The sequence below is a fragment of the Gouania willdenowi genome, chromosome 16, assembly GCF_900634775.1.
Source record: "Gouania willdenowi chromosome 16, fGouWil2.1, whole genome shotgun sequence".
In the NCBI taxonomy this organism is placed as follows: domain Eukaryota; kingdom Metazoa; phylum Chordata; class Actinopteri; order Blenniiformes; family Gobiesocidae; genus Gouania; species Gouania willdenowi.
Genome location: NC_041059.1, coordinates 19,556,837 through 19,577,387, shown reverse-complemented (window position 1 = coordinate 19,577,387; position 20,551 = coordinate 19,556,837). Strand labels below are relative to the sequence as shown.

General features: G+C 36.3%; 1 protein-coding gene across 1 annotated transcript; it reads right to left on the bottom strand.

The window, feature by feature from the left end:
* Positions 1–775: 775 nt before the first annotated feature.
* Positions 776–20,017, bottom strand: trmt11 (tRNA methyltransferase 11 homolog). Its single transcript, XM_028471685.1, has 13 exons — positions 19,904–20,017; positions 17,396–17,461; positions 17,198–17,271; positions 17,010–17,091; positions 16,799–16,891; positions 14,697–14,831; positions 13,607–13,763; positions 13,439–13,519; positions 12,362–12,526; positions 10,495–10,567; positions 10,040–10,174; positions 4,248–4,368; positions 776–2,607 (listed from the first exon to the last, which is right to left on the bottom strand). Exons 1-13 carry the CDS (start codon positions 19,979–19,981, stop codon positions 2,467–2,469), a joined length of 1,401 nt encoding a protein of 466 aa, XP_028327486.1. The 5' UTR covers positions 19,982–20,017; the 3' UTR covers positions 776–2,466.
* Positions 20,018–20,551: the final 534 nt, after the last annotated feature.

Genomic DNA, 20,551 nt, shown 5'->3' with positions numbered 1-20,551 from the left:
ACCGCCTCTTCAACCTAATGTGCTCTGTAACTAGATGTTAACTTCAAGTTAACAGAGACTTACTGAATAGTATGTTTATTAGTGGTGACTTTGTATGTTTAAACTAATGAAAATGTAAACATAAATGTACAACAGTTTAGATGTGTTAGCAGGCTAACACATTGAATGGATAAAAGCTATAACGTTATCCTGAAGCTAGCTAGATTTATAGGATAACCCTCTGCTTAAGTGTATTGATAAACAACAATAAAGCGCCAGTTCCTAAACAGTGCTAAACAGCATCATTTTAGGTAATGATGCTATACAAATGTATTTTGTAGCACATTTTTTACACAAGGCAATTTAATGTTGTTTTATGATTCAAAGTGTGACATTTCAAAAACAGAGTTTAAACAACAACAATTAAAAAAAACATTAAGCAGAGTTTGAAATGAACAATAACATTTTTGAAAATCTTCCTGTCAGTCATAAGCAGTAGAGAAAAGAATTGCTTTTAATTTTGATTTAAAAATGTTCACATTGGATGCTGACTTCAGCTCTGCTGGTGAATTATTTTACTTCTTTGCAGTCACACAACACTTCAATCTTGCAGCTCTTTGACCTAAAGCGTATAAAGGCTGAACAGAATGGGTCTGAGAACAGAGCCCTGGGGAACCCCACAGGACATCAATAATCAGTCACATTCAAAGTTTGCAATACATACAAAAGAACTCCTCTAGGAATCAAACCATTGCAAATCTAAAATCATGTTATTATTCCAATAAATATTAGTCTAAGTTGTCACCATTTTATTAGTACTAAAAGACATGTTTGGAACTACAAAACCAAACCAGATTTCACAAGTAGTCACACACACTCACAAATGTGTACACACACACACTTATTCACTCACTCACTTCTGGACATTAGATGGTGTATAGAAGAACTCCCACCATCACGGACAATTCCGCCTCCTTAATTACAGTCTGCACTGTGGAAAGTGAGGGCTCTTGAGTTTTATCACTGTGATTATATATATATATATATATCAACTCAAACACAGAAACAAACAGCAGCTGCACTAAAAGCTACAACTTTATAACCAACAGAGATCTAGTTTTATCAAACATGGCACTTGTTTTCAGTGAAAAGCCCCCAATAGTGAGTGAACAGAAGTAAGGAAAGGCAACATCTCTGTCGTGTGGGATCATTTGATAGAGCACTATGGGAACTGTAAACACCACATACTACAAACAAATGGTGAGTTGGAGTATCAGATGATGGTGTGTTGAACAGTTCTTGTGAAGCCAGGCTGTGGTTGGAAGGCAGAGACCCCAACTGATAAACAAAGCAAAGAGGCAATGTACAGAACGCCTGCTGCGTTACTCTTAGGAAATGAATAATGAGCCAGTCTGCAAGTAAACTGTGGTTGGAAAACAACAAAAGCTGCTGACTAACTGTAGTGGTGAGTGGAGAAGTGGGGGCGCCCTGTTATTTGGGTTCAAGTATGAACAGGGAGGCCTCCCATACATAAACATGCCGTCTTTGTTACAAGTAAAGCAGGACTTAGCCTCTCACTGTAACCTCTGTTCCTTTACGTTCTACAGCAGGCATATTTAAATGGAACATTCATTTTCACCAAACTAGCGGTTCGCAACATGCCTGACTGTAGATCCAGGACTCACACTCAGGGCTGAAGCCAAATTGTTAAAATTATTTGTAAGTATTAAATTTAAAAAAAATTAAAAAAAAACAAAGATTTTCTTTTTTTTTTTGAAGTCATTATAAATAAATCTAATATAAAAATCTAAATCACAGCATAGGATTTTTTTTTCTTAAATACGATTTATTTTGGAAAAACATTAAAAAAAAAAAATAATAATAATATCTAAAGAAAAGCAACCAATTAGTCCCAACAAATCAATTATCCTTATAATGAAAAGCACTGTGATTCCTCTTTTCCTGCAAACTCCTGATCCAAGCTTTGGTTTTGATCCTCTAGTTGAGAACTGATGCTTGAAATGACTATTCTGAACCTTTAATCAAATCCAATAGATTTAGTTGTAGGTATATCAGCCCCTCCAAATTCAGAAATTCAATAAAGCTCTACAATATTTGCAGGGGCTCAAAATGTCAGTTACTTTTAACAGTTAATTGATCAAACAACTAATACCTCATAAAGTTTCCCAAAAATAAATAAAAATTGGTCACAAAACCAAGGAAATTTAATGAGAGGACCCTGGGACTGATGTGTGTCACTTATTGTTTGAATGTGAATAGAAGTGCAAACTCGGACAAATTAATGTTGAAATCCCTAACAAACAAAAGCAATGCCAGATTATATTTGAACATAACTTATTTAATGCCATACTTTACAAAGGTCTAAGTAACTAAAACATTGTTTGAGAAGATTAAAAACTTAAAAAAATCTACTGGTAATTATGTTTACTGAGGATATTTACAGAAACCATCACAGCAATCACCAGTTTACTCTCCATTAATATCTACTTTAATGTCCTCCTTGCTGCTCTTTTTGTTTAGTCCACTGAAATACTTCTGCCTGAAAGCGTTGTGTCCCTGGTAGGGGCTGAAGCGAGGGTCTGATAGATGGGCCAGGGAGTCCAGTTCCTGTGGAAAGACAAACATGGAGGTAACTATTCATACTGAATACAGTGCTGCCTGTTCTTTCCAGTGAGAAATAATAGAAAACATCTCACTTCATTTAGCCACCACACACACATTTTCAAGCTCTCTTTAAGAAAAGTAGATGATAAATGGCTGATTGCAGGTCAGTAAAACAAGGTCTCATAAGGTTTTCTCATTTACTTTTTTTAAACTATTTCCATTACATTGTCACAAAGAACTGTCTGTTTGCATTAATAACACTTAAGTGAGATTTATAAATCTCACCTGCTGAGCTGTTTGACTTGGCTGTAACGTATCCGATGGTTTAAAGAGGAAAGAAGTGAGGAAGTAATGCCAGGGTAGGAAGAATGAAGAGTTATAAGTGATGACTGCATTACTAGACCTGTTATTTATCAGAAACACTTTTCTTTGGCCTGCTGAAGCTGCTAAACCACCTAGAAACAGATTCTAGGACTCTTCTCACAGAAAAACTACTAATTCAATTTAAGGATTATGTAGACTCCAACTATATATAACAATTTTTCTTTTAAGAATTTGTTAAACACATTCATTTTCTAAAAGAAACATATGTATCACTTTACTTGAAGTTTTATACATAAAGCTGAGGTGGAGGGATCTAGTGGGTTAGGATAACAAACAACACTTAATGACAGCCTTCATAACACCCTATTAGTGCTAATGACAAGTGTCATGTTATAATAATGACAGCGTGATGTCAGATTTTTTGTATAAAACTTCAAGTAAAGTGTTCCAAAACATATGAAAAAAAAAACTGAATCTTAAATACTTTTTTTGCGTTCTATGGGAAGGGAATACAATGTTCATAATGTCCATCCTAAAATTAACCAAAATACTATAGACAGACTTGTCACAGATGAACAAACTTCTGCCGATGTCGAAACAGATCAAATTGTCAAGTTGTGAGCAAGTGAAAAGGTTCAGACAAACTAAGATTTGTTTCGACAGGAGAAGAAAAACTGCCATTTGTGATCGATGCCAGTCAGACTCGATCAAACAGCTGTGTGCATGTGTGTGTGTGTCATACATGGCCGTTTATTGAAGCAATTTTAGGTTTTGAAGTGGAAAAAATGACAGCCCCAAAGATGGATTGTTTTCCATAAGATGTGTGATGAAGTCGCTTAGGGTCCCAGTATGAAAGAAATGAGCCAATCACAGCCAGATGGTGACGATTTACCCCAGACAGACAAAGACACTATCACTTCCAGTGGTTTGACATGATGAGGGAAAAGAAAGAAAGATGCATACACAGATACTCCATGCATGTACACAACATACTTACATGGTTAGGTTATATAAGCAGCAATTTAAAATGCATTGCGTGCCTTTGCATAAAGGAACAGTCAGACACACACATGCTCTCATTTTACACACAACAAGTTGTACTTTGGCAGCTGTTCATGCTCACACATAAACACAATGCACACAGGTCGATGCTGTGCAGATATGACATGTGGGAAGACATAACTACTCAATCACAAAAGAAAAATGCGCTTAATATATACAGCAAAAAAAGTGTCGTTCAGTTCCTTTATGCTGTTATCACTTATGACATGTACTGTACATTCTCATCCACTAAAGTTTGTACACACACACACACACACCTCTGGATCTTTGATCTTCTCCATTGTAATCAACCGTCGAGAAGTGTGGCTGGAGAGCGTCTGCTCACAGTTACTGATGAGGCGAAGACAAGGATGAAGAGGGACCACCTCGTCACAGTACCTGAAAAGTGGCCAAACATATGACCCAAATGCATAGGTAGATCAACCTCTATCACCTCAACTGACTTCACTTAAAAAACTGGGTGTAGATGCAGATAATGTGCACAGCATAATTCCACCAAAACGGATTTTGTCCACATCAGTGTTTACATGTTTAAAAAACAACATCTGCTGAACTACGGCCGGGCACGCAAAGAATAGCACGTACCACATTCCCGAGAATTCAGTGAAATGACTTGGCTCCACCGAGTAAAACAAATGAAATTGTGCAACCTAAAATTGTAATCTACGTTGAATTGCCTTTGAAACGATATATCACACGACTATGTCCTGATAAATTTAGAAATGATCAAAAAGGTCTTTTAGAGACTCTTGACATCCGCTCATAGAATATCCATGTGAAATTTCACCACAATTCAACGAGCATTAATGGAGGAGTAATCATTTGAAAAATGGGGCCTCCGTGACACATACGGAGTAATGGGCCCCATTCATATATTGGGATGTGTCAATGATTCGGTGCCACCAACTTTCACAATATTTGACTAACAAATAAAGGAAAAAACAACTTTAATGGAAATTACTGGAAATGGGGGGGGGGGGTTGGCCCCCGGGCCCCATTTAAAAAAAAGGGCTGTAGTATTCATACCAAACTGCATTCTGATCTAAGGAGAACTAACGGAGGAGTAGTCTTTTGAAAGCTGGGGCACCCTGGCGCCGTGACACATACGGGGTAATGGGCCCCATTTATATACTGGTATGTGCCAATGATTCAATACCACCAACCATCGTAATATTTGAGTTGCAAATATATGAGAAATGGACTTTTGTTTTTGTTTTATTTTGGGGCCCACTGGGGCCTTCCTGGGCCCTAAATCGAAAATCAGGCATGGAGCGTTGATGCGTACACATCCATAGATCATACCTACCATATTTCAGCCCGATCCGTTCATGAATAACAGAGGAGTAGCGATTTTAACCAGTGTACACAACAAGAAGAAGAAGAAGAAAGTGACTGACGTTCTGAGTGTGGTAGTCTGTACAAACAGGGCCAATAATGCAGAGGAGGCTCACTTTTTGTACCAGTTGGAAAAAGAAAACGCGTGTTAAAAGGTCGACTGTTGCCTCTGTCATCACTAGCAAGGTCAGGTTAGGGCCTATTAACCGTGGGTGATATATGTGTTTGCATATTTGTGTCAGTGGCACTTTCTCTTTAACTACTACCACACCACCAACAACAGTCCCAACTCAAAGACACATTTGTACATCACTGTTTGCCTTTGTTTCCATGGCCACATGTGGGTTATTCCTTCAGTGTGATGTTTGGTTGTCATAGTGACTCGTGCTGACCCAGCCATAGAACACATTTGGAGGAAAGTCTGAATTGTTTCAATTCTAGCAATCACCATGTAGCTTATATTCTTCAAAATCACATATAAATAACATATCGACAGTGGCTCAGGTGGTAGATGGGTGGTCTGCTAATCCAGAGGTTGGGGTTCAATTCAAAGACTATGTCTTTCCATGTGTTTAACCTGCTACTAATGGTAGATTAGCTCTGTCCCATTGCTTTATGGATGTGTTTGAATGAGTAAATCTGGTGATATTGTAAAGCGCTTGTGGTACTACTGCAGTTATCATTAGAACCTTTATTTAATCAGGAGAACCACAGGACACACTAGTGTTTACAGTAGTAATCAATGCGCTACGTAAAACAACTCCATTTGTTATTTACATGATATTGTGAAGTTATGTATCTGACGGTCGTTTTCAGAAATATCCAAAAAAAAAAAAACCTTATGGAGTTTTCAGGGTAACTTCCTGTTTCAAAACAACTAAAAATAAATAGCTGCTCAGTGGGTCAAATCTATACTAAAACTAGTATTTTACACTTACAGTAAAACTATTTCAATGTATTACAAAAAAAAAATAATAATAATAATTTCAACTGCTTTAAAAGGTGAATTCATGACAGTAGAGGAACTATTTTAGAGATTTGAATGTGCGTAACAAAAAAGGTATCAAGCAAATATCTCAATAGCATTTGCAAAGAGATCAAAATGTTTATTTTCACAGCTCCATTATTGACGGGGCACCATGTGAGGAACAGCATGATTTCATGTTTAATGTTGAGGACAACGGGCCACATAATAAGTGCTGGTAATACCAGGTTATTCATCAAAAGCTTGTTTGCTGAATACAACACTTCTTTTCAAACACGCTTTCATTTTTTAAATGTGATGTCAATCCCATCCAAGCCCTTGATGACACACATATTGCCTTTGCTCTGCCTATTTGGTCACTTTATATCTTTGTGTTATGTGTTTACATAATGTAATTCAGAAACTATATGGTTGTGATGATAGATACAGTATAATCAGTCTTGATTTTTTCTTTCTTGATTTATTTTTTTTAAAGCAGGAAGGTTTAAGGAGTCTGTGACTTGTCATCTCACTTTCTCTCTCTCTCACACACGTTGACATACACAGTGCCCACTGTTCCATCACAGCTATGGTTGTGCACACACACACACACACACATACACACAGGGGCAACAGAAACCTGATATCATCTCTGTAGAGGCCCAGATTAGGCCCAGGAGACGAGCTATGTCTGGACTTCCACACACAGACACAAATATCCATAAATGCACACAGGTTATCTTCCACACCGTAGAGACACACAGTTTATAAATCTAACTTGGACGTTTATTTTGGCACCGCACTCTGACAGGCACGGAGTTAAGCACTGGCGACAAGACGAGTAGCAAAGACAAATAAATGTGTGAACATGATGTGTGCAGGGACACATACACAAGACCACGCACACACACACACACACAATAGTGTGCATCTACTAATTTACCGTAAATAAAAAACAGCATGTAAATCAATACATTTAGGTGTTCAACAAACACTCAAATCAAACAGATTCATTATGATCTCATCTCCTCTCTGAACCTAAAATGAGTGAGTAGAGAGAAATAAGCCTTCTGTTGGTTCTAACGTCTGACTCTGCAATAACCTGTTGTGGTTTGTAGATTTACTGTCAAACACCTGCACCTACAGCCAACACTGTGCTTCCTGTTAACACACACAACATCCAACAATACTCAGCTTTGTTAATGCGCCACCAGCTTAATTCACCAACACATAAAACGATGCTCACCACTGTCAGTTGTGGTTTCCTGTAAACCAGCTGTAAGGAAGGGGAAAAACCTCAACACACCTGTAAACTGTCAAACACTGTCATTCACTCAGCTGCTTACGCACACACACGCACGCACACACACAGTATGATGATGAAGCAGTGCTTTCCATCATTTAATGAAAGTCCTGCAGCACAAAATCTATTGACTAAGTACCACTTTACTACACGTGCTATCTACTGCCACCTATTGGTGTGGTTGAGTACTTAAAAAGAACCGGTTACTGACATAGCATATTTGCTTTAACACAATAACACGTATTGAGGGAGTAAAATTGTATTGTTTTACATTGGTCACATGATCACATACCACAACACACTGGGTTTCCACTGCTCAGGGGTTAAAAAAATAAACTGACCTGAAGGTTGAAAGCTGGAAAAAAGGCAAATAGTTGAAATACTTACTAGAAAAGACCATGCAAATGAAAACAAATGACAAAAAAACGAATTCCACCATAATATTGAAAGGTTTCTGTTCATGCTCAGAAGTTTTTTTAGGCCGGTGACACAGTCTGAGTTTACCTCCGTACTGAGATTATAAACTTAACCCTAATCTTAACATAATCCAAAAAACAAATAAAACACCAGTCAGTTCACTTTGAAAACAAAAATAAACAAAAATGAATTAATTCTCAGTACGATGTGAACTCAGACCATGACATCAGGCTACAGGACTCAAAACGCCACTCACTTTGTTCTTCTTCTTGTTATGTATTCGATATTTATTTGCGAGTCAATAATTATGACGGTTGGTGGTGCAGAATCATTGGCACATACCAATATATAAATGGGGCCCATTATCACGTACATGTCGGGCCCCATTTTTCAAATGACTATTCTTCTGTTAGTTCTTGTTAGATCAGAATACAGTTTGGTATGAATACTCTATGAATGAATATGATGAGACACTCAATTCGAAGCCCTTTTTTTTTTTAATTCCGGTAATTTCCAAATTCATGGGAACACATAATTTCAAAAGTAAATCAACATAGATTACCATTATGCCTCACACAATTTGATTAGGGGCACATGGGCCCACCACCATTTTTTTTTAACAATTTCCATTAAAGTCGTTTTCTGATGTATGGGTGAGTCAAATATTGCAACAGTTGGTGGTACCGAATCATTGACACATACCAATATAGGAATGGGGCCCATTACTCCGTATGTGCCATGGGGGCGCCAGGGGGCCCCGGGGGTCCTAATTTCAAATGACTACCCCTCCGTTAATGCTCGTTGAATCGGGCTGTAATTTGACATGGATATTCTATGAGTAGATGTCAAGTGCCTCTCAGAGACCTTTTTGAAAGGTCTAAGAGAGGGCCCGGGGGGGCACCCCCTTTTCCGGTCATTTCTAAATTTATCGAAACATACATAGTCGTGTGATATACAGTATCATCTCGAAGGCAATTCAACGTAGATTACAATTTTACGTTGCACAATTTCATTTGTTTTACTCGGTGGAACCGAGTCATTTCACTGAATTCTCGGGAACGTCGTACGTGCTATTCGGCGTGGAGACGTTCCGCGGGCCCGTCCGTAGTTCATAAGAACTTGTTTTTATTTGTTTCAATATTCAGGTCATTTTTAAGTCGATTTGCATGAAATTTAGCCACTATTGTTTTTTTTATTTGCTTAATTCCAAAGTCATGTGTATTGGAAGTGTGTAGAAAAGGAAATTTGCATCATACTGACACTTAGTAATCTCATGACCAAATTTGTCCCATTGGCACTCATTGTAACCACATATTGTTCATATACTGTAATTTTCTTTCAATTAGTACCTAATAGATCAAAGCCTCTACCTTCAAAATAAAGGGAAAATATGTTTTAGGTGAAAGAGTCCCCTACCGACCAGAGAACATTGCATAACGTTTTAGGAAAATTTTAGTGAAGGCCTGGATTTCTTATCTTGCAAAATATACGTGTACAAGGTGTACAATGCATTTTTTTATTTGAAACTGTCCTTGTGCCAAAAATAATAATGCATTAAATTGTCATTTATTGACACAGTCAAGGCTGTGGTATTTTCATCAAAAACATTTCACTTTGGCCTCATTTTTGGAAATACTGCATATGTAGTGTTTTTCCTACTGAAAAAAATAGAGATTCTCATGATAAAAAAGTCCATACAAACATAAAAAGGGTTTAATAAATAATAATACATTTTATATCTATGGATAGGTCTGAAGTAGTTCTGATGTGGAGGAAGTGGAAAAAAAAATTAGTACATTTTTATTGCACTTTTATAAGACGACCATTTGTGTACACGTGGTGTACAAGTGTATGACAATTTAAAGAAGTGCACAACATATAAAGTCCCTTTATCTGATTTAATAAGGATTATTTTGTAATTTCATCCACCCGGGAATCAAATCTCTTCTCATTTACTGTGAAAATAAGTGGTTTCACTTCTTCCAAATGCTTCGTGTAATTAGGTGATTGTATGAAATCTTTCGACTCACTCAGGCCTGTAGACTGGCAGCCAATAGACCAGCCTGCCACCAATGACCAGGTGCTCAGCAGAGAAATTCAACAGGTCTGTAAAAATGTCACTCAGGTGGTACGCCTGCGACACGGGGACATGGGACTCCACGTACCTGGGTAGAGTAAAACAGAACAGAGCAGACACTGGAAACATTATAAATGACAACAATCTGTACCAACGCTCATGTGTTGGTGGGAACTCACAACACAGTCAATCATGATTAAAATTGATTTGTTAACAGGACAGCGAGGGGGAAATCCTTTAGAATTAGCTGAGGAAAATCTGGGGATCTAGAACATACATTATTGGTCAGGTTTAACAAAATCAAGGAAATTTCTTTCAATAGCTAGAGTTGCATGTCTAAGCTAATCACCGCCTAAGATGTAAGACCAAGAAAACCACAAATCGTATGTCAGGGAAACGTGAACTTACATGACATCAAGGGGTTTTGTAATGTCTTTGTGGGATCCTGTTCTCCTGGTAGACTCACGAATTCCATATGGCGCTAACCACAAAAAAATCAAACAAAATCCACCAAATTACAGAAATATCAGTTTACACAATTCAAACAGTATACATGTGGCCGAGGAACGTGCTCACACGAACACAGCTGCTGCGCTCTCTAAACTGTATACTGAACACAGGCAGTCTACAACAAGCAACAGTAGATAGATAGATGGATAGATAGATAGATAGATAGATAGATAGATAGATAGATAGATAGATAGATATTTTATTCATCCCCAGAAGGAGAAATTCAAGTACCCAGTAGCATACACTGTGTCATACATTCCACACATACACATGAAAAAATAAATAAACAAAAGGTTAAAAAGTTCCTAAAAATGATTGGAATAAAAGAGCACATTAGCAGCACCCATTGTACAGTCTTAAAAACTTAAGAATTAAAATGCTTGAGGTACCAGTTTTTTTTTTTGACAGTGTTTAGTAAACGTTTTGATGACTGGTGAAAAATTACTCCATAAAACAATTACTCACAAAATTAACTGTCCTCTGAAATGAAATGAAAAGTTGAATAATTAATACATGTCACGATGAAGACATTTTTTTGTCTCACTCTCTGTGTACTCTAATTCAGACATGGGCAACTGGTGGCCCGGGGGCCACAATCCCCAAAAATTGTAATTCAAGAAGTTGGAAGGAACATAAACCCCCGACATAATACACAAATGTACAAAGTACACAAAAACAAAGAAAAAAAAGAATCAAAAAGCACACAAAATGACAACAAAGACAAACACAACCACAAACAAAATGACTACAAAAAGACACAAAACAACAACACATAACAGAATAGCTCCAAAGACACACAAACTGTTAACAAAATTGCACAAAATGACAGGAAATTACAGAAAACAACAAAAATACAGAAAGTGACCCCAAAACGCACAAAACAACAAGAAAAATGCAGAAAATGACCAAAAAAACAACACAAAATTACACCAAGAACAGTGACTCCAAAAACATACAAAATGGCTAAAAACTGACAAAACATCAAAACCATAAAATCAAAACCTTTTTTTCCTCCAATTTTAATGCTCTGATTGGTCATTATTCTAAAACACTATCATGAATATTGATCATGTGGCCCTCGGATCAGATACATTTGAGGCCCCTGCTGTGATAGAGTTGCCCATCCCTGCTCTAATTGCTGTCCTTTTTTTTTTGCTGTCTTAATTCTAAGAATAATACCACACCATGAACAAAGAGAGTGTTTTTTTTTTATTTTTCCCCCTCAAATAGTAAATTCAACTTCACATTTTCTGGTGATTCGATAATCAAATCATCCAAATGGTGTGTTTGCTAAATTTAAATTGTAGTCCTGGGACTCTTCAGCGATGTGAAGTGATGTGATGCTATGTGGATTTGCATCATGTGCTCATACCTTTATGCTTCAGTCGATTGTGTCCTAAACCACTGATTCATATTAAAGTGTTAAACTAACTGCTGGGTTAAGCTTAAAGTCACAGCTGGTTCATAGTTGTACAGATGCAACAAAGCTGCACTGATGCAAACCTTTCTGCTTCACTGCTTGATCCAATTCAAATAGTGCAAAAAAGTCTGTTTCTTTTAAGAAACTCCACATTTACTGTATGTCTCAGACAGTTGTGGAAAACCACACCATCATGTTACCTCGAGGACCACAAGGAGGCGGTGACATTGATGATGTAATACTCAAATCAATAACAATGTTTCCCTGTTACAACGACTAAACCATGAGACCAAAGTGACCTGCAGTGAAACATGGAAGATAAATGATGATAATCTGATGACATACGGTCAGTGATGATAGCATCAAACAGTGCAGCTTTCCTCCACACAGACTTGGATGCATCAGACACCATCACGTCCACGTACATCCTCTCTGTCCCGTACTGCCGCAGGTTGGCTCGAATATTCTCGTCCGGCCCTCGCCACATATGGTTTTTACGGCTTGATCGGCCTGGAATTTAAAAAAACTCTGTTAGCGAAGCTAAAAACTATGCACACCAGAGGAATTGCGTAATTGACAATTAATTGTAATCATGGCTTAATTATAATCGTAATTGTAATTTCAAAAATCTGTCGTCATTGTAATCGTAATTTTATTGTAATTAGGCTAAAATAATAGACTTTGTAATTGTAATTACCATGGAAACAGGTCGATGGCTTACACGTATGCAGTTAACAATTATTAGAATATGTTTCATATTACGTTTTCCCACAAATGTCAGTGAATTTTCATTAAATAGTTACGGGTTAGAGAGTTAGAGTTAGAATATACATTTTGGAATATGGACAATGCATTTATACATATTTTTTGTTCTACACTGTCTTGCACTGTTTATGAGAGCTGTTATTTTTTATTTTATTTTTTTGTTGTGCTTTTGTGCAACGACAAATAAAAGGATTTTGATCCTGAATAGAATTTTACAGAGTAACAATAGCATGAATATAACTAATGTTTTGTACGTAGAGTTTATAGCTATTGCTAAATTCCTACTTGTGTCCCTAGTTGGACTTCTACATGAGATATTATAATAAATGCACTAAAACATAAATGAATAAATGCTAAAACAACATCATACACAGGTAAAAAAAAAAAAAACATGCAATCATCACAACGCTATATGAATAAAAGTTAGTATAATTGTAATTGAACTTTAGTAATTGAGAACATAAATGTAATTGACTTTCAGGAGAAAAATTATAATGCCAGTCATCATAATTATAATTGATTTGTTTGTAATTGAACATGGATAATTGAAAATGTAATTGTAATTGATGAACACCAATATTTATGTGTTAAGAAAAAAAAAAAATCACAATTCAACAAGAAATGGTACATTTTAAAGCTCTGAAAGATCACATTTACCCTTGCCATGAATTGTGTTGTAATCAATATCTGTTCCACATACGTAAGCTCCAAAATGAGAACATGCCACCAGGAGGCTCCCTGCAAAGAATTAGAGGAAATACTGTGAATTCACAACTATCTGACATGGTCTATAGCAGTGTTAAACAGGAAGTGAAACAAACCTACCCGTGCCAACAAACGGGTCAAAAACTAAGTGGTTCTCGTGGACCTTAGCGTGGTTAGCCATGATGAACGAGAGGCCTGCGTCCATGCTGGTGTTTCCTATGAAGTGTCTGTTCTTCACACTGTGGGAACGAATCAGCTCCCGCTGGCCATCTGCTATCTAAAGAGCACAGGGAAAACATTAGCTAGCGATGGATCCGGCATCACCGATGTGACTGCGTATGCATCAAGCTCACAGAGGGAAATCCTGTGTCGCTGCCCGTATCGCTTATACAAAACGTTTGGGACCATTTTTACCTTATATCAGTAATGTATTAGTCCTAATTTCCTTTTTGGAAATTCATCTCAGTTACAGCTTGATTATTCAGAATTCAAATCTATTTCAAAGTGAGTTTAAATTATTAATTTTATCTTTTGCAGGTTAAATGCCATATTTTTTCATCAGAACTGTTAAATATTAATAAAATCACCCTTGACGCTGAGGCATTAACGTGCCTGAGGAGCCTCAGGAGGTCACAAATACACCAACAACAAACACACATTTTGTATGTATACACACATTTTGTACCTTCTTTATGGTGGCTTTATTAATAATAAATGCATATTATATTATTTCATTTTCAAGCTTCCACAAAGCAAGCCTTGTATCAAGCTCAGTGATGTAGATAGTGATGGTCTCAAGGAACTATTTATTTAAGTCCTCTAATAAAACATACTGTATGTGTTGACGTCCAGAAATGTATATAAAATGTCAAGAGAAGTTGGAATACCTTGTTTTTTGAATAAAAATGTATAAAAAATAAAGAAATAAAAACATCTGCCTCAATAACAATTACATAAGCAGCATCACATTTATTTGCCTTATTTATTCACCTCATTACTTGTATATCTGACAAATGTGACAGATGTAAAATAACACAATATGAAATACAATAGGTTGCCTGCAATTCCGTATGTAAGATCCAGCAGGTGTCAGTGTTGAGCCGCAGTGACACATTATCAATACAATATTGATACAGTTCGGGTCATGTGTCGCAACGCTTCCACATGGTCTCATCTACCCATCACTAAAAAACAATCAAATAGATCTCACCCATCTGCCAAAGTACATGTAGTCCGGATGCTCGGGAATGTTGTTTGGGTCCGTTCCGTAATCCTCCAATAAACAGAAGATGTGCTCTGGGCTTTTAAGGCTAACCGAGCCCTCAAAGGGAAGGAACTCCAAAGCCTGAGGACAATCAGAACAAATACAGTACAAGCAAATAACCAATAATTACTGTAAATATTTACCCCAAACATTTAAATCCATGTTTAATTGTTATTACTTTTGAGAAGGAAGATGGTTTTCGGAAGTATGTTGGTCAGTCTGTTTGTTACTTTTGAAAATGAAAATGGTTTGAGTTGTATTATCATTGTGTTGAGTTGTGTAGTAATTGTGTTTAGTTGTGTAGTGCTCAAACGTTTTGTTGGTTTTGTGATGGATACTTTGTGTCAGTGGTTGTTACACTATAGGTTACACAGCAGTAAACAGTAACAGTAACAGTAAAGTTCTAAATGCAAATGTTCAAAACTAAACAAAACCGGAAAAAGCTTGTTTTCCATGTTTCCAACATGATCCTAAATAGAAAAGCAGCACTAACATAATGTTCAAGAATTAACATTGAAGGACCGAGATGATCATTTGAATTTTTAGGGAGGCACTTTTTTGAGATTTTATTATGAAAATTGATTAATTATTATTATTGTTATTATTATAGTTTTTCTGGTTTGTTTCAGTTTTTTCGCACCATCCACAGCCAAGTCACATTCCTTGTATTGTTTTAAACTCTATTAAGTGATATTGAAATAGTGCAACAATGTAAAGTGCATGACAAATTTAATGTATTATTTATTATTATTATGCTCTCCACGATAATATATGTTCTTGTGTAAGTAGCGGCGGTCCTTGGTGCACCGCTCACACGCCAAACTACCTTTTCCGTTGTCACATACTGAGATTGTATCTGAGCTTGCGCACCACCGGAAAAGGCATTTTGGCTACTGCCGCTGTGCTGAGATTGTCCATTTAAATTCAAAGTACATGTTCAAAGTTAATTCTACAAACTCAGTACGGCGTTACGGAATGAGACAAACTCAGTGCGGTGTCATGGACTGAGTTTTCCTCCGTACTGAGATTGTCTTACAAAGAGGGACCCCCGTCCCCTGTCCTTCCGAAAAATAAAAAATGACCAGCTTCCCTTAAATTGTAGCAAAAGTATGTCACAATCACAATATTCAATAAACCACTAAAATATAGTAGAACAGATTTATAAAATACAAGCAATAGGTTATTGCAGTTTTTTCAACCTTAGGGTCAGGACCCCATGTGGGGTCGCCTGAAATTTAAAATGGGGTTACCTGCAATGTCTAGTGATTGAAAAAATTAAAAAAAAAGTAGGTAAAAATGGATTATGTATTATATTATTATTTTTCAAATACACATCACACACAATAAATATCAAAAAACTGTATCCTATACTAAAACTTTCTCCAATATAAATCTAGTCCAAATAAAATGCAGTATAAAAATATCTAAGGTTTCACACTTGTCACTAATCCTGGCTACTATGTATCTGTAACACACTTTAATAAACATGATCAAAAACTAATTGTAGAAAAAAAAAATGTCTCTGGTGTTGCCAGACATTTGTGATACCAAAATAAGATAGATAGATAGATAGATAGATAGATAGATAGATAGATAGATAGATACTTTATTCATCTCCAAGAGAAATTCACAATAAGGAAAAAGGTCGGGAATTTCTGGGTTAATGTGGAAAAAAAGCAAGCTTATTTAATAATGCAAGAATACTAGTAGAGTTTCCGTGTGTAAAAAAAAAAAAAAAAAGTGTACATAACTTACAGTAGGGGCCCAAAATGTGGTGCTACACCCCTGATCACTGTTGATTCTACCATTGTCTCCACGGCCGTTTTCTAAAGTCTACGCTAAACGAGCGGAGGTTCATTTTATTGTTAGTTGTTGATTCATTAGTTTATCCTTAGTTTGAGTCTAAGTGAAGCAGTGTTTCCAGTGAAACAAACAGTCAATCAAATCTGCTATGTTTAAACATCGTTAAAGGAACGACATAGAGCTTGTTTTGGTTGCCGTGTGCAAACGTTTCACTCTTTCATAAAACATCCATCAAAAATACTTACATCAATCTTTTTGATTCGATCTGCAAACAACAGGGTTTTGTTGAAAGTATAGACATTGATTTTGTAAGTGGAGCCTTTGTGCATGAAGGGACCCTGTGGGACGGAAACACCGCACACATGGTGTTATACGTACAACATATAATGTAATCATGCGAAATGAAAAATGAACAGTCTGTTTAACCAAACCAGCACAAGATTTGTCATTCCGAACCATATTCTCCGATGGATAGCTGGAGAGGGACGTTTGGAGTTCAGCGCATGTTCTTCCATGGCCCCATAGTTCAAAAGCAGACCTGAGAAAGAGCAACATATCAGTCACTGTGCAGCTGTGGAAACTAAATGTTCACAAAGCAGAACGACTCCGCGACGACATCAGTAATAAGTTCCACTAACACTCACTTTGCACAAACAGATCTGGCCATGACCCAGCGGACATCCTCTTCAGACAAACCATCCAAACACACAAAGGGAGACTGAAGAGAAACACTTGCACTGTGAGTGTGAGGATTTGAAGAATAAACAATGCACATTTTCCCCCCCAGAACTATTACTCATTATTCGCTTTAATTGTAGCACAAAATGAACAGCCAAGCAAACCTTTTCTTTGAAGTTCTCACAGGCGTTAAAGGGTTTTGCTCTGAGCGCCAACAACGCCTTGATTTCCTACAAGAATCAGATTTTAAATAATGATCACTTTCCAGATTGTCAGAAGGCTCTTGCACATGTTTATAATCACACTTTTATATATTTGTATCAGTATGTATGAAAAAGTACATATTTAATAACCGGTTTGTCTCTTGAGAATTTATCCTGTAGGATAATGTAACTTTATGTTATATTATCCTACAGGATGTGCAACTGTATCCATTCCAAACAGGTGAGATTTGATATCTTATTGGGATTTATCTGGATAAATAAAGGAGAAATAGATTTTGTAATATACTGTGTTTTACCATTTATATATGGATATTTTCTTTCTTCATTTGTTCAACCAGATAAATCTATAAGAACAAGTTCTCATTTGCAATGATGACCTAGATCATGGGTGTCAAACTCATTTAAGTTCAGGGGCCAAAAACGTAACAGATTTAATGCGAGAAAATAAGTGATTTCAACATTATTGTGCCCTTGTTTGCATTTCTACGGATACATAAAATACTGAATATGTAAGAAACAGACCATAACAAGAAAAAAAGTGACATATATCAGTGCAAACAGGATCCTCCCTTTAAAATTCCAAGAATTTGTGACTAAATTCTATTTAATTAAGGGAAATATTGGGTCATAATTTGAGAAATGTAGAGTTTTTTCAACTGTTTAACATTAAAAAATGTCTACAATCGTGTGATATAAGCATCAGAAAAAACTGTGAGCCCCTGCAAATAATGGTGTATTATTACTTTCTCCTGCGGGCCGAATTGGATGCTCCTAAGGGCCGGATTTGGGCCCCGGGTCACAAGTGCCTACAGGCACTAAGGGTTATGGAACTTGCTCAACATTCCACAGTGTATATCCCATTATCGAGTTAAAGTTTTACATTAGACAATAAATATATTAATCAAGCCTCGTATCAATGGATAGGATTCATTCTCTCTCTCTCATCCACCAATAATATAGAGACTAATAGACAGCGTCACATTTCACTTCATCTTGAGATGCAGGATTTACCAGCTCATTAAAATAATTTTATCTATAAGTTTCCTATTAACAAAAACTGTGATAAATGCAGTAGACGAGTTCATTGTTTACTAGGGGTGTGTATTGCCTGGCATCTGGCGATATGATTCGTATCCCGATACACACGTCACGATACGATACACAGTATCCCGATATTAAAGTATAGGGCGATTAATGCATTTGTATATATATATATATATATACAAATGCAATAATATGTATAATAATGTATAAATGTATAATGTATAATATGTAATATATACATGACTTAAGAAACAACTCATATGTAAATGTGTACACCTTCATGAGAACATTATATATGAAATATATTTTATTGGCATATTTTACACTAAAAACCCTGGATTTAACATGCCATGTACCAACAACTTAAAATAAAATAATAACACACAATCTGTCTGTGGCTTTTAAACCAACTTTGACTTTAGTGCAACTTAACTGAGGTTTATGCCTAGAACAACAAATTAATGCAGAAAGTTAGTATTTTCTGCATACATTAAAAAACACACACACACAGCTGCCCAGCATGTTGACCAACTGGGAAAAAAATTAAAATAAAAAATCAATATGGATGCATTTTGAATAAATCAGAGAATTGTGCGACGTAATATCGCGATATATCGCCAAATCGATGTTTTTCAACGCCCTTATTGCATACAGTTTGCATGTTCTACTTATTAACAGTGTGTTTACAGTGCTTATGTTGACAACTTGACTGTTGCTAATTACGGATCATTAATTAAATGTAGTCGTGCTCTGCTTATTTGTCTCCAGTCATATTTTGGATGTTAAAATAATTTGTGTTCATGTACAGTATATATCCTTATAACAATGTTCTGCTTTCATTTATCAGCTGCTTTGAATCCCAATTTTCTCATATATATTTCTTTCATTTCAACATATTTAACGCGGCAAATCTCTCGGCACCTATCACGTGACCTAAACTGGCCAATGAGGGGCGCTGCGTACGGATAGACTGCTGGTCAATTGACACAGATTACGTATTGATAGCCACTGCCTAGAAAATTACTCCAATAGATTAAAAGATTAATTAAAACCCTATTAGAAAATGTTTTCAACCAGGAACAACAGTAACAAAACAACAAAAAACGGAAACAGAATTAAAGCTTCCTAGGATTCAGTAGTTAGTCCTATTACAATAACCTTATAACTGAGCATCATTAAGTGATTATTAAATTGAGATACACAGGGAAATAATATAAGCTATAGAATGAGAAATGTTTTATCAAAGAAAGGCGTTCAGCACGTGTGGTAACATGTGCACCAAGAATTAAAACAAAGAGGTGAAATATTAGCCCCGGTGTGTCGGACAGAGTTATTCTGCAGGTTCAACCACATCCTTTAACAGGACATTAAACAAGGAAAAAGGCAGTGAATATTTGGTGTTACCGGTATTCTGAACTCTAGATGATCCTGGGCCAGATGGAGTAAATACTTCAGGCATGGGCGGGTGAAGCAGGTCGCCATCTTTAGTGAGGACTGAAAACACGTCCGACTGGAAACAAGAGCCCGGAACCAAAGGACCGATTTATTCACCTGGTGTTTCTATTTTCAGTGGGAACAAGGTCTGTGTTTGTTTAGAGATTAAGACATGACCAAAAACATGTATGAAAGATATATCTTTGAAAAGTACAGAAATGAAGGAGAATGTAACTCTCACAGATGTTGATGGTTCCTGTGCATTTTTTTTTTTTTGTTTTTTTTTTTTTTCTGGTTTTCGGAATAGCTCGAGTATTATTTATTTGTATAGTCAATTTAGTTTATTCTTCACATCCCTTGTCGAAAAAATCAAATATATTATAATTGATTTATTATTTTTTTAATTTTATTTCATAGAGATTTCTGTTGAAATTTGTTTATTCGTTTTCGTTTTCATCCATTTTTATTTGTTCGTTCGAAATAAATGAATAAATAAGTCAAACAATCAATCGTTAATGGTTTGTTTATGACCTGTACCCGTTCCAAAGCATCACATTCAAATACTGATGTAAAAAATATTGACATCAATTTTTTTTTTTAACCCAAAAATTGAGGTTA

What these genes read in the sequence shown, in the direction of transcription:
- trmt11 (XM_028471685.1), bottom strand. Translation starts at nt 19,981, where the DNA reads ATGGCGACCTGCTTCACCCGCCCATGCCTGAAGTATTTACTCCATCTG. An exon ending in ATCGAATCAAAAAGATTGAT is followed by an intron (nt 14,832 to 16,798) that starts GTAAGTATTTTT and finishes GATTGTCCTCAG; the next exon opens with GCTTTGGAGTTCCTTCCCTT. An exon ending in TGACCCGTTTGTTGGCACGG is followed by an intron (nt 13,520 to 13,606) that starts GTAGGTTTGTTT and finishes AATTCTTTGCAG; the next exon opens with GGAGCCTCCTGGTGGCATGT.